Raw genomic sequence first — 19172 nt, forward strand, 5'->3', positions numbered from 1 at the left:
CACACACACACACACACACACACACACACACACACACACAATATGAATAGCTTAATCGTCAAGTACATTTGTGACCCTGCACCACAAAACAAACAAAAAGTCACCAGACATGGATTTTTAGTTAAGGGCAGATTCTGAAAGAGCAGACTCTTAGCCTTAAAATGATGTATAAGTCAATTCAAATGGATTCTTCTAATCTATAGAATATTGAAAAGAAAGCCCACACTCTGGAAAAGTTGGAACTGAGAAAAGAGGCTCTGAAGTACAGGGTCTATTCAAGCGCTTAATCTTTACTAAGCATTGCTACCAGTGCCATGAATGGGACAAAAACATGGTATAAACCACTGGAGCAACAACAATGAAGGGATTATCTGATTAAGCTGAAATAGAGCATGTTTTATCAACACCCTCTGTCCATGATTAATACCAACTTTCAAAGCAGTAGCATCATCCTTTCAAAAGTTATTAGAGTTGAAAGTGAAGAGCGTGCAAAGGATTTTCAAGAAATGAAAGGTGGCCTCTAAGTAAAACCTGATCACACTTCTCTACCAAAAAAGGAGTTGTAGAAAAACTGCTGAAAACCCACTTTCCCATTCAATTTATGATCCCGAACTCAAGAATAGTGTGGAAGAAAAATAGCTCTTTCAGAAAATATGGAAAACTCAAAATTGACTTGGTTGACCCATTTCACCTTTCTTGAGTCCTCATGTAAAATCAAGGGGTGCGACTTTTTGTTTGTTTTGTGATGCATGGTCACATTTAATGTGTGTACACTGTAGATAATTGATCATAATTTTTTTTTTTTTTTTTTACTATGAAGCTGTGACAGCGAGGATGTAGAATGGGGTTATGTTTCCGACCTTGCTTCCAGTTAATATCTTTGACACTCTCATGAGGTGTTGCCCCGCCCACACCGGCTTAAAATAAAACACCTCGCTCTTCTTCATCAGGAGCATTGCCAATTTAATGTTGCAGCAGGAAATGTCATTGCCAATTTCATGCCTTCTGATCATGATTATTTTTTTCTATATTTTGTAAATTAGACCTTGCTATTTGGAGGGCTGGCTAGATAGCTTGGCACCTTTTTGTTGTTTGTGACCAACCTATTTGAATTGCAGTATAGAGCTAAAATGAGTGACAAAGGACAAAATTGAATGATAATGTTTCAAAGTTGATTGATAATGGATGACATTGAAATGAGCATTCACCCATTCCAGAGTGTCTGGGACAAAATTAAAGACACATTTTTGAAAATTCAATGTAAAGGATGGTGAAAATAGAATACTTTGAATAGGGAGTGGCTTATGAGGGTGCCAGAATCCCATTGACTGGTCCCAGATTCATAATGAAACAGGAATAAAAACCTTGCTATTAACCCGTTGAGGACAGTTTGATTTTGCTGCAACACGCATTTCCCATAAACGCTTGCCCAAGTATTCTCAGGACTCGTCCTCAGCGAGTTAAAAGGAATTTCCTATTTTTGTTCCATCAGCCATTTCATAAACTATTTAATTCTGACTGCAGCTCTTACTATGCAGTGGCGGATCCAGGGGGAGGGAGTGCCCCGTGCGCGCTCCCCCTTTATTTTTTCGTTTAAACAAAAGAAAGAGCAAGAAAAAAAAAATGAAAGGGGGTGCATGTACCCGCCATTAATTTTTGCACATGAAAATTGTGCTGAAGCCTTTTTTTTTCTTTGCTTGTCAGCCTATGAAACCTGAAAGTGGCACAAAAATGGAAAAATTGCATGCTGAAGTATTTTTTTTTTTGCTTGTTAGTCAATGAAAACCAATAGTGGCAGCAGAAATATTTTTTGCCCCCCCCCCCCCCCCCCCCCCGCCCTTTACGGAATTCCTGGATCTGCCCCTGCTATGTCTTCATCATCAATCAATTCATCAGCAGACATTCTTTCTTGCACAGATAGGCAAAGGTGTCGTGCAGGCAGAGGTGTCTATTTTTCCTTTCCCTTTTCACTCCGTACGATTACTTTCCGATATATGTGTACTTCTGGAGGTTGCTGTCTCCGATTGTATTTGTCTGTTGTTACTTGTCTCTTCATGGACCTGTCATGTCTTGTCGTCTCATCTTGTATTGTCGTCTGTTTCAGTATTGTCTTGTCACATCAAACTTGTTCCATATTGTCTTGGTGTGCTGGTCTGTTTCATGTTGTTGTACTTGTTCTTGTATTGTCTTGTCACATCAAACTTGTTCCATATTGTCTTGGCGTGCTGGTCTGTGTCATGTTGTTGTGCTTGTTCTTGTATTGTCTTGTCACATCAAACTTGTTCCATATTGTCTTGGTGTGCTGGTCTGTTTCATGTTGTTGTACTTGTTCTTGTCTGTGTTGTCACAGTTGACGTCTCAGTAGTGGACTTCGGAGTCTTTTTCTGTACCGATTTTCTTCTTCAGAGAGGGCCTGTTGGGGTATCGCCATTTTCTTTTGGCCATTCTTTTGGTATTTTGCATACATGTACAGTGTGTGTATAGCTTTGAGCAGGGATGTGGGAGACATCATTGCATCTGAACTTGGGCCTAGCTGTTTCCCAAAAAGTTGCAATTGATCTTAGGCTTGATTTATGAAGTGTAACTCAGCGAATCAAGTGTAAGATTGATACTGATCATAAGTCTGTTTCATAAAGATACTTAGGCTTGACTTGAAGCACAGATTTAACAGCAGATTAAACGTAACTTTTCTGAATCGTATCAGTAATAAGATCAATCTTATGATCAATCTTTATGAAACAGGCCCCTGATAATGTATATGCTGAATATTTTGTGGGGTTTGTATTTTCGTGAATTTTGCAAGTCAGGTGCTATTCACAAATCTGAACCCGATGTGAATGTGGTGTGCATGCATACAGTTCTCAATTCAGTGCTGTACTCCATGATTGCGAATTTAACCATTCGCGAAATCTTCGGGAAGTCCTAATTTGCAAAAATTTAGACTCTATTGATAAATATATGGCGTATACAGTATGATAACTAAAGAATTAAATGTTTTATCTGAATGTCATTTCAGCGATCCCAACAAGAGGCCTACATGGGTGGTGGGAAAAGGTCGGACGATCAGCGGCTACGTCGCCTTCTCAGGTCAAGTGGTGTGTACATGTGACCCAACGGGGGTGAGTCAACTCATGGACCTAGTGCACATGGACATTCATCGTATCGTTGATTAATTCATGCACCCGTACATCTCAAAAGTGCCACGAAGACATTTTTAGCATGCTTCACTGCTTTGATCCCATGATCGTCACCGCCAGCAAGCCGGGAGAAGAACAAGACGGAGATTCGAGAAATCTTAAACTATATGCGCAGAAGAAAATAACTCACAAAAATCAAGTAAAGTGAATGGGCAGTTGTGGTGTATGTTAGGAAATCATACCTCAAACAATTTTGCTTGGGAGAAGCAGGCAGTTTTTAAAAGAAAGCTTACATTTTGGCAGAATGGTTATCATTTGTGATCTCAATATTTCACTTTTCCGCAGCTTATTCCAGAGCAAAAAGGGACGGTAATGGTAGAGAACAGATATATCTTGCCATTAGGCAAGGTCTTATTCGTTTGCGAAAATGTGCGAAGCAGCAATTGCCCATCTTTTGACACAAAATTTGTAATGATCTCAGGTTTGCTGCTCCTCATCATCTGTATTTATTCAAAGACATTTCCGTATGAAAAAGGCACATCAGTGAAACAAGACTGAAATGAGGGAAAAGATTCTTTTGTTAGTGACGATACATGATCACACAATCGTTATTGTCCAGACACCTGAATGTACTCGTTAAGATGCACATAGTCAGGTGTTGGCGACGATCATTACATCGAAGAAAGACTGCAGTGAACAGTCCATGGTCAACTTGACCCTATTCTCTTCATGAATAGCTTTATAACCCTGATGTATTCAGAAGCAGAAAGATACTAGTTTCATATTTTTATGTGTACTGTAAAAGTGGAAATTTTTTGCTGTATTGAAATTTTTGTGCATTTCACGCAACCAAAAACTACCACGAAAATAAAAGCATGCAAATATTTTTGCTTGCCATATGTTCCAGTAGTAGATGTTGATTCTACAGAATTAAAAACACGCAAAACTCTTCTTACCTGCCGAGTGCAAAGCATTGGTCGGGCGAAAATATCCACTTTTAGAGTATATATTTTTGTATTGCATTGTCTCTTGTAATGTTATCAAAAAAAAGAAAAACATAATATGGGACATTGTTCAATTGTATGGAATTTTGCAAGATATTTTTTCCTTTTGTGTGTGTGTGTGTGTGTGTGTGTGTGTGTGTGAGCATCATATGCAGCACCGCAGAGACAGCAATGCCCCCCCCCCAAATGGATCTTCTCAAAATGACTCATACCTTATCCCATCTGCAATATTATACACTCGCTGAAGAAACAAAATTGTGGCATGCAGCTGATTATTTTCAGTTCTTAGTTCTGTCGTGAGCCAAGCAGAGCCAACTTAACATTTTGGTGTGAAAGACCCTTGGACGTTTCACACTAGTCATTAAGTTCACAACATTGCATTACATTTAACATGGCAGGATCTCAGAACATGAATTTAGAATGGATGCAGTGCCAGCTAGCGCATGAAAATGTATCTCATTAGATTCTTCCGGCTCGCTGAATTCCCAAGTTCCACTGACTGCCCAGAAAAAAAAAAATGTGGGAAAATGTAAATTGTCTCTTTCTGTGGCAGATGTTTGACATTTTCATGGCTGATTTCATCGATCAGTGATCGTATTTGCAACCGATCCTGTCACATACTTGCCCCTGGGTTACAAGATTTAAAAGGCAGTCAGCCTGTTCATTGAAAAGGTCAACGTAATTTGATATGCTGTGGTAATTGTGCATGCATGCATAATATTTGAGGAGACACAACATGTAGTTGTTCATAACTGTCTTGGAGGGCCACGTCTGAAATGCAATAAGATTTAAATTTGGTCACGTGGCTCTCTACGCTGTGTCTTGAATGATGAGACTTTGAGAAATTTGTGCAGATCACAGAAATTCTTTCGGTCTTGTGTTCTGACTTTCAAGCACATAGAATCTTGTCAGAATGAGAAATCATTTATGCAAAAAAAGGCAATGTAATATTTGTTGGGACTTTTGTAATGCAAGTACCAACCTTAACATATGTTGATAACAGTGACAAGGGCAACAGAGATAATGATGATATTTTGATAATGATAGTTCAAAATATGATACAAATAGTGATGATAATTATATTTTTGATAGGAGTAAGAACAATTATGATATATGATAATAATGATATCGAATATATATCATATTGAATTTGAAATCAAACACTGATTTTTTTTTGTGCAATAATGACAATTTTTTTATAATCCACTACCTCTAGCTGGTAAGATTCGCATTTGATGATGGATAATCTCATCATTCTCAGGAAAAGAAAATATCAATGTTTCTCTTATGTCATTTTCCATGATCTCTTTTCTTTCTTTGTATCATTTCATTTTGTACACCCAGAATGAACTTCATCCAGATGGGGTGGCAGCACAGGGCGTAACAGCCCATGCAGTATTGGCTCTTCCAGTAATTGAACTTACAGATGAACTGTCGGGTAAGGGCACTGTGGAATAATTGCCAATATGTTCCCTCAGTTTGATAGTGTCATCAGTAGCTGAAGTTCAATATTGCTGAAATTCCCAATTTGAAATCACCCATTAGTCACATTCATCTAGCTTTAGGTTGAGATTTGTTTGCGGTATTCCCCCATTTTATCCATCTACTCCAAGAAATAATGTTTCTTTGATTTGGTACCGAATCTTTTTGTCATAGTCTTACTATTCATTGTTGATTTTATCTCAGATAGAGTAAAAAAAGAAAAGAAATTCTTTTCAATTTGAGATTTCTGTTACTAAGTGATGATTTGTCTTATTTACAGAATTTTTAAAAGCTTCTTTTTATAACTGATCTTAAATTAGTAACATATTTCATAAGATTGAATTTCCTGTCTCTTCAATAGGCAAAGTTTTGTAAATTTCTTTCCAGTTTTGTCTTGACCTAATGAAATTGATTTATTCGATCAATTTTTTTTTTCAAGAGAAGATAATGGGTAAAATTGAGAGCTGCCAATTTGGTGGTCATATAAGATGATGTTAATCTGCAGCAAAATCCCCCCTAATCTTTTGGGATTGGATCAAACAATTTGTTTCATTCACATCAGCTCAAACAGTCATTGGTTGCTTGTAGATCATCTTTGAGAATGACAATACTTTAATGATTTTAGTATCTCCAGGTACTGGTGTATATGCACAATAGCATAGTGCTGTGAAAAGTGTGTAATGCTAAGGTAGGGAGATGTACATCGCTCATACAGAAGCATATCAGAGATCAAAGGTTAATTTCCACATTTAAAATCTGTTTTACTAGTGTTGACTAGAATTGAGTTTATGATCTGTAATCATTCTTTTATTGTGCCAAGTCAAGGGATAGGGCCTACATCTCAATATATTGAAAGTCATTATAACAAAAAGTTGTAGTTTCGATTTGCATTGCAATGATTACGAGGGGTCAAAGATAGAAATGGACTCATATTTAATGTGAACAGCTAAAGTAAGACAGACATTTTTTTTTCACATACATGATAATTGTGACACTGGTATAGGATATCTTGCTTGGTCACTAGTTTTAATTGGTCTGCTCATCCAGAAAAGGTGTAATTAGTGTCATTTTTTTTTTGGTCACATATTTGCAGCAAGAGTGTAGGGTTGATATATATTATTTACCCCATTTTCCCTGTTTTGCTTTGTTTTTTGGTACTTGTTGGCACCTTACACTGAATAGGATCAATATCCGAGCACCGACACTATATCCAGGGTATGCACGTTTCCATCCGATCCGCAGTTATAGCAGCATTTTAGCCCCGAATGTTTTATAGCCCAGCTACATGTAGCTGTGTGTCTTGCCCTTGTCCAAGTTGTTCTTGTTGCCATATTGTGAATGTATGATTTTCTGCTTGTGTGCCGCCTCGAATTCAGTTTGCTCCCAAACGACACCGTGCCATTTATGCATGTTGCTGTGATCATCCAATTTTTTCCAATCAGATCCATTCTAATTGTACAGTCTTCTACACTATTCAATGGCCAGGAGTTCCTATTGCTCAAAAATCCACTTGGAAAACCTTGTAACAACAGGGAAACCATATAAAAGGCATATACTGTTTTTTTTTTTTATATTTAACCCGTTGAGGATGAGTTCCGAGTAAACTCAAGCAGGTGTCTATGGGAAATGCGTGTTGTAGTGAAATCAGTCCATCCTCAACGGGTTAATATCTGGGTTTAGTACCAAAGAATACATACCTTATTTGCCACAGTATTAAACCTTACTAAAATGGATTAATTTTACCCACAAGTTCTGGCTAATTTATGATAACAAAATTGTACATTAGACACCTACATAGTAACCCGGTTGAAGTGTGCCCATAAAATTGTGAAGATATTTTTGCAGGTTTTAGAATTTGCACTAGCCAAAAGTACTGAGAAATACGTGAAAATTGATAAACTGCAAAAATTTCCTCGTTTACAGTATCAGAAGCAAATGGTATCAAGCAAAGGTCATTTTATGGGTCACCCTGCATTTGTCTTGTCCGGTTAAAACATATATTAACATAAACATTCACTTGAATAACATTTCTCTCCTAATTGATTGATCCAATCTACAGCTTTGTAGACATGTAGGAGAATCAATGGCATTCATAGTCTGTCAGTCTGGATGTATGTGTACCCACCACCAGAGGGCGCTGTTTGATATGTACGCATACCATCTTTGGAAAGCGATAAGCCACAAACTACTGCTATGATGTGTGTCTGTACACAGTGAATGATCCCATTTACATATTCATTCTTATCATATTGGTACTACAAAAACATTTTTCACTTAATGAGAACATAAATATGTGTAATTTTTCCTTCTATTATTTTTTTAAACCATCTGGTCTCTAAATCTGATTGATAATGGAATGAGTAGGAGAAAAAAAGATGATAGAACATGTGGTTGATAGCCATACACTGTATGTTATTATTCAGTAATGTCTTATTCATGAAATGGAAAAATGGAAAAAAAGGAATAGGCCTAATTCAATATGTCATGAATTTTGAATGAATTCATAGTTTATTGGACTGGTTGAGAGTCAATGCTAATTGCAGGACTGGTGAAATGTGCTGTGGTAACAAAGAGTCACAAAATTAGCAACACTTACATGAAACTCATCTTTTGCTGGTGTTATATTTGTATCTGTCCACCTTTTAGTCACATTTTAAAATATTCATTGTAGTTTAATGACCTCTGTGGGATATACCTGTAGTGTATATGTTAATAGTTCGTTGTTTAACCAGTTGCGGATGAGTCCGAGTATACTCGGGCAAGTGTCCATGGGAAATGCGTGTTGTAGCAAAAGCAGCCCATCCTCAATGGGTTAAAGCCAGGCATTATTTCAGGTTATGGGTGGGAGGCATGGCATGTTGCTTTAACATTTTTATTTCATTTTGTGTGATCATAGATTTTGTGTTAAAATGTGATCATAGATCATAGCATGTTGTTGTTGTTTATGTCTTTGATTTTTATTTCATTTTTATTGTTTTGCAATTTTCAAATGAGTCAAATTAAAGTGATGGATCGTGCTTGGAATGCAAGATTGTTCTGATGCATCTTCTCAATTCTTGCTTTGCGGAAAATGATGATTTCTCAGAAAGACAATGAGAAATAAGTTGTGAATCAGAATTCAGGTCCTCATGCAGCAACACAGAAGATAAGCAAAATATGCAGACCAGCTATATATGAAGAGTTTGTTCGCAAAAACTGATAAGTCCATTTTTGAAGATTTTGAAGTACGGTCTCTGTCATAAAGTACAAAATAATACCTTTAAAATGATATATTGGTCACTACATATAAAGGTACATTTTTGAAGTTATGGTCAAAAGAAGCAAAATATTTCTTATTATTCTCTTTATTTTTCTTGACCTTTAATCGCAAATATCTTCATTTGGCAAATATGGACTTATCGGTTTTTGTGAACAAACTCTTCATATGATGGCAGTTTGTGTTGTCGTAATTTTTGGATGGGAGATAAAGGAATTTGAAAGGAAAAGAAGTCAGGGAAAAAATTCTCTATTCGATATTTGAGTATGTACATTTTGGATGAAAGTCACTGAGAAAAATTATTTTGGGCACTGTGTAAGTGTGACGTCCACCTTGAAAATTAGTTTGTGTGAAAATAGGCAGAAAAATGACGGAAATAGAACAATGAAAGTTTGAGAGAATACAGATCAAACTGAGAAAGTTATGATTTTTAAAGTTATGATCAATCAAGTACAAATTTTACCTTTGGTCAGCCAACAAAAATTACCAACAAAATAACCAACAGTAAATAATTAACAAAAAGTACCAGTCCATCTGTAGCAAAAAAAGAAGAAGAAGAAAGAAAATCAAAAAGCCAAATAAGTTGATTGTAACGTCATTACTTGAAGAGGAAATGAAACTATTTGGTATGATAATAAAAAAAGTGATATGGATATAAACTTTCCTAAAGAGATGATCGTAAGGACCGTGCAGTAGTCTAGATTACCAACAGACCAGTTAGACTCTTGATTGACACTAAACTTTTTCAAATCTAGTCTCCAGATGGTCAGTCCGTGCAGTAGATGTACTTAATGATGCCTGCAGCATCCTGGTTTTGTTGAGTTTGTATGCTGTGCATGTCTGGCATCATGGTAGCAACTTTGATTTGTTTTTGTTTTTCTTTCTTTTACCTTGCAACTTAACACGAAGTTGGCTTTGATAGCTGCATTCATACTCAGGAGTTATGCAAAAATCTTTTATTTGCCAATGTTCAAATACTTCAATGAGGTGGTCTGAATTTCTGGATTGCCCATATTGAAATTTACAACGACCAGAGCATGACCCTGGTTGCCCGTGTGTATGAACCTATTTTGACAGGTTGCATTATGGGATTAAAATATTAATAGCTTCGCCGCTGGCTTTTCACACATGCTGTGCAGTGCATTTTATTGGGAGTTAGAAAAAAGAAAATCAAGCCGGACAAATTTTTGGCATTGTGATGCGAATTGCAAGAGTTAAGCAGTTTTTCTGTTGTGTCTCCACACAAGCTTTGACAGTTTTTGATAGCATTCCATTGCCAAAATGAAATTTAAAGAACTGTTAATTTGTGGTGTATGTGAGTGAGACTAATAAATAGAGTAAAATCAGACACCACACACACACACCAGTAGAGGTTTCACCAGAATCAGATTTTTGTGTGAACATAGAAAATTTGTGAAAATTGTGGAATCCCATATAAACTCTCTTCTTCCAATAAAGTCTGATTGATACCCTTGGATATGTCTGATTTTTACCCAGTTTATTGGGTCAAATCAAGCATTGCGTGAAATTGCACTTCAAAAGCAAATTCCATCATGCTGTTTTGATTGAGCTCATTTTAATAAATTATAGACATTTTCAGATCTCTACATTTTGGGAGGTAATATCATATAATTCTCAGTTTAAGGCCAACAGGTATTTACTTATAAACTGTCAATGGATATATTCAATAGCCTTAGGTCAGAAATGATGCAAAGAATTAAAAAGAGAAAAATAGCCACCATTAACATATCCCCCTGCTACAAAAAAAAAAATCTCTGAATCAAATTTCATTGACCATGCATATTGATTTCGTAATGTTTCCCAAAGTGATTGATTTTTTTTTCTTCCATCACAGGTGTGGTGGAATTTTACAGGACGGAAAGCAAGGCGTTTTCAACGGAAGACGAGTTGGTAAGTTCCCCCTTCCCAGGATTCCCTGCAATATATTGTAAGTCGCCCTGCGTGGTTGACATGCTCTTATTTTGTGCTCTGACATTTTGTGTTATTTTCACTGTATTTCTGTGAAATATTGGATTTTCGATTGTATCATCCTATTTTGTAACGTACATGGATACAGGTGGCCAAATCTGGAACTGTATTTTGCTGTATTTGGTGAGATATTCTATGCATTATTTTCTTACAAGTTCTGATTTGAGCTACACTGAATTTGTAAACCATTTTGTGTACACAGTGACTATGCACTTCACTTTCATCTGCGCCTTATTCATGTTCGCTCAACTCTAACAGAGTGCCCGCCATACTCTAAGTCATTGTTACTCTGGTAGTATAATGGATCTATTGAGACTTTGGCTCATCATTCACATTGTATCTGTTTGTCAAGTCTCAACCACAAACTATCATGTACGTGTACAAGGGTATTCAGGGAATAGAGAGCCCTTTCTTCATTGTAAATACTTTAAATACCGGCTGCCATACTACAGGAATTCCTCTGCAACATTTCAGCTCAATTTACTGAAAGCCGGAGATGTCGCCCCTAACCCAGGACCAACAGCTGAGTATTCTCACTTGAGCTGTCGCACTCCGATACATTCTACATCCTACAATAGACTTGGTACTGGGGAACGCATTGTATACAACAGGGAGATTCTACTGCTGTGCAACCCTGCATGGAGACATTTGAGTCTGGAGACAGTGACTAATGATTTGCCCAATTTTCTTCATAGAACAGGCAAGAACAGGGGCATGCTCAATGAGAATGTATGGAGAAGAATCAAAGAGCTAGGTGTTCAGACACATCTTCGAGGGAAGAGATGGGGACGTCGGAAGAATGTTAAGACACGGACACGAGTGAGCACAATACTAAGTGCCCCTTCATTGTCACATATACCAGTGATCACCTCATCATGTAGGAAACTGACCTACAAGAAACTGAGAGGGATGAACGTCGACAATCTTAAAGTCGTGCCAAATTTAAGTAATTCTTTTGTAGAGTCCAATTGTAATGTCTGTTTATGGAATGTACATTCTGTTAGAAACAAAACAATATGCATTGCTGAATATGTTCACGAACATGACTTCGATATCATGTTTATCACAGAAACGTGGCTTAACCCCCAGGATGATGTGATAATTGGGGAGTTGACTCCTAGAGGGTATTTTTTTATAAATTCACCACGAAATACAAGTACACGTGGGGGTGGAATTGGTGTATTGTACAAGTCTACTCTTAAGTTGATGATGAAAAATTCTGTTCTGTTTTTTTCCACTTTTGAGTGGGCACACATTACTGATTTGTCATGTTCGGTCAATTTTTTCATTGTGTATAGACCACCACCCTCTTCAGTAAATAGACTCACATCTTCTAAGTTTCTGAACGAATTTGATGAATTTGTAAGTGAGATATCCTTGTATCCGGGGAAATTGGTGTTATTAGGAGACTTTAATATCCATTGGGAAGACATGTCTAAAAGCGATGTGCTTCATATGAATAATAGTACAGCATCTGCTGGGCTTATCCAACACGTCCAAGGTCCAACTCATAATCTGGGTCACACCTTAGATTTAGTTTTTACCCGAGATGATTTAGTAATATCAGATTGTAATACATTTGAAACATGTATCTCTGATCATCATATGATCCGTTTCTCACTGGCTAAACAGAAATCAGAGTTAATTTCTATTACTTTTTCATTACGCAATTATCGCAAAATTGATAAAGTTCAATTTGCTAATGCTTTGCAGGAATTAGTGTCGTCTCAACCCGCAGGATTAGATAGCGAGTCCTTGTTTGATTGGTATGTTTCTGGAGTTACTAAGGTACTCGATACCTATGCTCCATCTGAGACAAAATCTCGCCCTTTGAAATCACGTATGCCTTGGTTTAATGAGTCCACACTTGTAGCTCGCCAACTTCGTCGTAAAGCAGAACGAAAATGGCGGAAAACAAGATTTGATTCAGATCGTAAACTGTTCATTGCAGCAAATAAAGATGTATGTCGGCTTATTAATGTCTCTAAAGAGAAATTTTTGAAAGACAAGTTGAGTTCATGCACTGTCAAGGAGGTATATCGCATTATCCACTCACTTTTGAATAAGAAAGCAAGTTATCTCCCCTTGTATGATTCTGCATCCATATTAGCGAATCAATTTTCTTTGTTTTTTGTCGGAAAGATAAGAAAAATTAGAGATGAAGTAGATGCGTGCAACAGAATCACTGTAAACCAATTTTGTGATACTGTAAACGTAAATATTCCTCTTTTTGAGAATTTTCAGTTGCTTACACAATCAGATTTATCCAGAATCATTATGTCATCTGCTACTAAATCTTGTCAACTTGATCCCATTCCAACATGGCTCCTGAAAGAGAACCTCAATCATGTATTACCATTGCTTACAAACATAGTCAATCAATCTCTTTCCACAGGTGTTTTTCCCAAAGGAGCACACTCGGCAATAGTAAAACCACTTTTGAAGAAACCCAGCCTGGACCAAAACGAATTTAAGAATTATAGACCAGTGTCAAATTTAACATTTCTAGGTAAACTTATTGAGAAAGCAGTTTGTAAACAGTTAGTTCATCACATTGAGTCTAACAATCTTTTTGATTCTTTTCAATCTGCTTACAGGTCTCTGCACAGTACTGAGTCAGCTTTAGTAAAAGTGAAAAATGATATTATGTTTGCCATTGATTCAAACAAGGTTGTTTTTGCTGTTCTTTTAGATCTGTCAGCCGCATTTGACACGATTGATCATCAAATTTTTCTTTCCCGTTTATATAAACGAACAGGTGTTAGGTCAACAGTTTTGTCCTGGTTTCAGTCATACCTTTTGGGATGGTCTTCTCAAGTTGACATTGCCGGTAATTTGTCAAACCCCACTGTGTTAGAGTTTGGACTTCCCCAGGGATCAATAGTAGGACCCATAGGATACTCAATTTATACTCTTCCAGTTGGCGAGATAGCCCAACATTATGATGTTAATTATCATTTTTATGCTGATGATATACAGTTATATATTTCTTATGACCCGAAGACTCCAGGAGCTTTTTTTAATGCCATCACTAAACTTGAAATGTGTATTTTAGATATTAAGAAATGGATGGTAGCAAATAAGTTGAAACTGAATGATTCGAAGACTGAGTTTTTTGTAGCAGCTTCAGCCCACAATCTGCGCGGTCTTTCAAACATTCAGCTCAATGTTGGTTGCACACTAATTAGCCCCTCAGAAACAATAAGAAATCTTGGTGTTATTTTTGATTGTCGAATGTCAATGTCTCAACATATTTCTCAAATTTGTAGTACTGTTACGTTTTATTTAAGAAATATTGCTAGGATTAGGAGATTTATTGATCAATCTGCATGTCATAACGCAGTGCGTTCTTTAGTTTTATCCCGTATAGATTATTGTAACGGGCTTCTCTCTTCCATTCCTTCAACTCAACTGGATCGTGTGCAGCGACTTCAAAATTGGGCAGCCCGATTAGTGTTTCAGGTTTCTAGGGACTACCCATCTCAGCCACTTCTGAAGTCGTTGCACTGGCTTCCTTTGAAGCAACGGATAATTTTCAAATTAGTTTTGTTTGTTTATAAAATCCTTAACGATCAAGCTCCGAAATATTTAGACGCCTGTTTGACTTTATATACACCTACTAGAAATTTGAGGTCATCTAGTGATCCGCTTCATCTCACATACTCTGTTACTCGCACCTTAGCCGGTGATAGGACATTTACTGTGTCTGCTTCAAAGCACTGGAACAATTTACCACTTACCGTTAGACAGTCTCCATCAGTCAGTGTGTTCAAAAAAGCCTTGAAAACACATCTTTTCAGTAGCAACTAGTTCGTAGCTGTATATATAACATTTATCCAATTATACATACTGTCGTACATGTTTTGAATTGATTGTAAGCGCTTTGGGCCTTGTGGGAAAAGCGCACTATAAATAATAGTAATAATAATAATAATATAGTCTCTTCCTGTCTTCACCACCTTCGACTACAGTACATCTTTCCTACACCTCACTGTTGGATTCAATTTCAATTTCAATTCAAGCTTCATTTTCCCTTTTTTTTTTGCAAGAGAATGTACAAATATAAGATATATGTGACAATTGACTTACATTTTATAGAATGATACACAGGTAGCACAGATTGTGATAATCTGAACTATTGTCACTATCTGCCCCAACCCCCCCCCAAAAAAAAACAAAAAACAAAACAAAACAAAAACGCAACTGTAAACAATGTATTGAACAGATTTGCCGACTGCTTGGAGTTTTCCCAAGTATGTTATACATGAAGTTCAGCAATTGCAAAAAAAAAAAAGATTGGTATCAGACTCACTGAAAGTCCAAGAAATATCAGATGTTCCCTTGACTGGTTTCTAACATGTATTGATGCTGATATCATTCCCTAGCCTGGGATTTGAAACTCGCATCACTAAACTTATTGCTTACCATGTGGCATAAGTTCAAATACCAGGCTAGCTCGTTGTTTTTCACTTGGTGTTCATAATGATACAGATTGAGCACACTATCTAATTTATGAAGAGCAATAGTATAAAAGAAAAAGAAAAGAAGTTCTTTGATTATACACTCTCAGGGAGAATTCACTCTCTTTCCATAGTAGTTTTCCTTTTCAGATGTTTCTGCTGCTTTTGAGTTATTTGGCTGTGTTCTCAGAAGTTTGAAAAGCTTTGCAAGAGTTTCTTAGAAGTTTTGAATGCTTTCCGCAGGATTTGAGTGGATCCATGTGCCTAACCATGAACCAGGCTTCTTTGTTTAATGCTTCTAGTGACATAAAGCATCACTACATTTCCAGTAGAAGATACAACATCACAATAAACCAGATTCTACCTCCTGCATATTGTACGTGTCATTTCCAAAATCTCTCCCATTCCAGCATGCAGACTCGTATTTGTTATGGGGAACGCTAACAGTCCACTATGCTCAGGTAAGTTTCTCGTCCGATGCTGCTCCTTGTCCGACCAGGCCTTGTACTTGCACAATGCTGTGTTTGCTTGCATTTTAGCACGTAAAGTGAAACGTTTACTCTATATATGCTGTATTACTAAATAGGCATTGTTTAGTTTGAATGATACGCTGCATGGTAAATGTTATATTCCTGAGATGCCTTCGCTGTCAAACACAGGCAACGCCATGCTGCTTTGAAAATATACATGTATTATGCGTTAAATGTTTAAGTCCTAGTGTTGATTATAACTGATTCTAATTGTTGTTTTTTTTCTTCTTCAAGCTGTCTTCATAGTTGAATTTACCTCCCCCCCCCAAAAAAAAAAAAATAATAATAATGAATGAAAAGACATTATTAGAACAGAATTGATTGACAGTCTACATAATTTTTCATTCAGCAGATCTGTTTAGGTAATGTGTACTGTATTGATCAAAATGAAATACTGCATTTTGAAACTGCTTTGGTGGAAAAATGCAGTTTCTGCCATGTACACTTTGTGAGAAAGAGGAAAAAGTACAATTTATATATGAATGCAATGCTGATCCAATGCTTATACTGTTGTGCTAGATTTACGTTTGCTTTGTGTGTATTTCTGTACAATTACTGCTTCTGTAGAATTTTCTAAGCTGTTAGCAATGATTTGAGAATGCAGACTGCTAAGCAGCAGCCTTTTTTTTCAAGAAGGATTCTGTTTTCATGAATAGACTTTCTTTTTAGACTTGCAGCATCAAAAACTGCACTTTATGGAGTAATATCCAACTCCTTTGTTAAAAAAAAGTTTCTTGCAGAAATAGAAATAATAGCTGAAACGGATATTTCCACGAAGCAAATGTGAGCTTCATGACATCAAATTTAACCCGTTCCATTTGGGAACCTGGTGATTTCAGAATTCATTATGGAAACGGGTTAAGTTCAGAGTGAGCCTCTGGTATGGTTATCTTAATGCTTCTGAGAGCAAGTAAGCAATTACAATAGAAAAAGGAAAGACATGCAAGTGAATCTCATGAATATTTTGGTTTAAATTCCTAAGTAACCATGGAAACCAATGCTATTCCCCCCTACATAACCATTATTTGTTTTAGACCATAAGTGGCACCAATTAGGTGCTATTGTGAGATAAGGGGGGTTGCGTGATAAATGGGTGGGACATCTATAAATTGCAATGCTCAGTATGTGTAACTATGCAATTATGAGCAATTGTCTTTAGTATGCAAAAAACTCTATTTTTAAACCATTAATTTCATCATTATATCTTTTATTGTTGATGCATAAAAAATATTTGCCTGTCATTGAAATTTCAGATAAGGATTATTATTTTACTATTAATTTCTTTTTTTTTTGCATTGTTGAGTTGATATCATTCATAGTCCAATGCATGCATGCTTTAGTTAGTTATTTTATGGTTCTGCACTGTCTCGTTATGCACTCCACTCGCACGCATTCCCCATCACTGCGCTGCTATTGTGATTTGCCATTGCTTTGCCGGCTTTGTGGCTGTCCTCCCCCCAAACGCGCTGGCCACCAACAGATGAGCAATGACAGGGAGTATGAAAAACAGGTTTGTCTTCCCAAATGAGAAGAGAACTCTATTCTATAAAAACCTCCTTGGTTGAACCTGCTTGCTGCATACATTTTACTTACCAAACATTCTAATCAAAAGTGAATCATTCTGATTTCTGAGGTTTTGGGACCATGAAAAATTGAATGTTCTGATTTTTTTTTAATTTGTCATAATCAGATTTTATTTTCTGTTTTAAACAGTCTATTGGTCAATCATGAATGTTAAGCAAGACAATTATCTTATCCAGATGGTTGCTTGTATGAGAATCACCCATACATAGGTATTACATTTTAAGAAAAATAGTCTCTTAAATAAGGCTAGATTGCATCACAGAGCATCTAGAACCCCAGGGGGGTGTTTCATAAAGCTGCTTGTAAAGTTACGAACAACTTACGAGCGACTGGTGATCAGTTCTTGTGCTGAATTATGGAAATTCTGATAAGTATAGCACATCAGAACTGATCACCAGTCGCTCGTAAGCTGTTCGTAACTTTACGAACAGCTTTATGAAACACCCCACAGATCTTCAAGGGTCATGAAGCAAACTCTGGACCCATGCCAAAAGGACTGTGAGCACATTTTTTCCCCTTCTCAAAAAGTGTTCAGATTTCTGATTTTCAAATGTTGGCAAGTTTGTCACTGCAACACCTGCGACCACTAAACTAACAGAAGGGTTTGTCAATGTTTAAAGAGATTATCCCAATATTAGGCTTGGATTTTGCTTGTCCTTTTGAACAAGAATTAATAGGAATCTTAGTATGTCGTCAGTCAGTAAAACCAAATTGAAGACATGTTTTTCTTGAAATGCCAGGCGTTATGTCATTTTCTTGACAAATTGCGCTTATATTTGTGTGTGTTAATTTCTTTACTCTGCTAGATATCTTTCTGTACCTGAAAATATTACTTTTCAGTACATCTGCGTAAGATATGAATACACTTATTAAGGCTTTGTGTTGAATTGGGAAAAATTATAAATGAGTCAGAATTGAATTAAACATTTGAAATTTACTCTGATAATGATGTTAATAATAACCAGCCTAAAAAATAATGATAGCAACTATTTGTCATGTGGTACATGTTGTAACATGTGGCAACTCTATCCAGGACATCAATCTATACAAAGGTGGAAAATGTACAGATGTAAATTTCAAGAAATTTTTCACATCCATTCAAATATAACATGAAATCTGCTTTTTAGTGATTCAATGATTAATTTACTCTCAAATTTTGTTTGAGGAAATTAAAGAAGATGTTGATGTTCTAGGTTTTTTTTTTAAATTTCCGTCATGCTCACTTCATGAGTAACTAACTAAGATTAGTTTTTTATCGCACTTGTCATTCATAAAACTTATGTTTATTTCCCTCATGATATGTGAAGAATTTCTGAGCTATTACAAAGTAAATTGTTTATTTGTGTAATGTTGGCACACTGCATAGGCACTGCTTGCACACACTGTAGTCTCATTCATTAAAGTGGAGCTTTCACTGATGTACCTTTATATGTAGCGACCAGTATATCATTTAAGAGGTATTATTTTGTACTTTATGATAGAGACCGTACTTCAAAATCTTCAAAAATGGACTTATCGGTTTTTGCGAACAAACTCTTCAATTGATGGGCGAACATCACACAGCAATGATTAAAAGATTGGGCACTTTAAAGGGGAAGGCTAGTAACTGATCAGTGGGAATCAGTGGAAATGCTGGGAGATGATTGTTCCAATCCTTATGGGATTCATTCAAGAGTACATTATATATCTATTGTTGTTTGAAAATTATATTGCTTCAGAATGGTCTCATA

The 19172-nt window shown here is 36.5% G+C and overlaps 1 protein-coding gene across 1 annotated transcript in view; it reads left to right on the forward strand.

The window, feature by feature from the left end:
- The window catches only part of LOC139719500 (probable 3',5'-cyclic phosphodiesterase pde-5), a 130418-nt gene that overhangs the window by 72070 nt on the left and 39176 nt on the right, over window positions 1-19172 (forward strand). Inside the window, exons 7-12 of the mRNA XM_071630918.1 lie at window positions 3017-3119; window positions 5486-5579; window positions 6806-6838; window positions 10735-10790; window positions 15739-15789; window positions 17339-17368. Coding sequence (XP_071487019.1) covers window positions 3017-3119; window positions 5486-5579; window positions 6806-6838; window positions 10735-10790; window positions 15739-15789; window positions 17339-17368 — 367 coding nt within the window. The remainder of the gene's footprint in view (window positions 1-3016; window positions 3120-5485; window positions 5580-6805; window positions 6839-10734; window positions 10791-15738; window positions 15790-17338; window positions 17369-19172) is intronic.

Source organism: Diadema antillarum, unplaced genomic scaffold (assembly GCF_040938485.1).
Source record: "Diadema antillarum isolate AM-2024a unplaced genomic scaffold, OU_Dant_1.0 scf00000111, whole genome shotgun sequence".
In the NCBI taxonomy this organism is placed as follows: Eukaryota; Metazoa; Echinodermata; class Echinoidea; order Diadematoida; family Diadematidae; genus Diadema; species Diadema antillarum.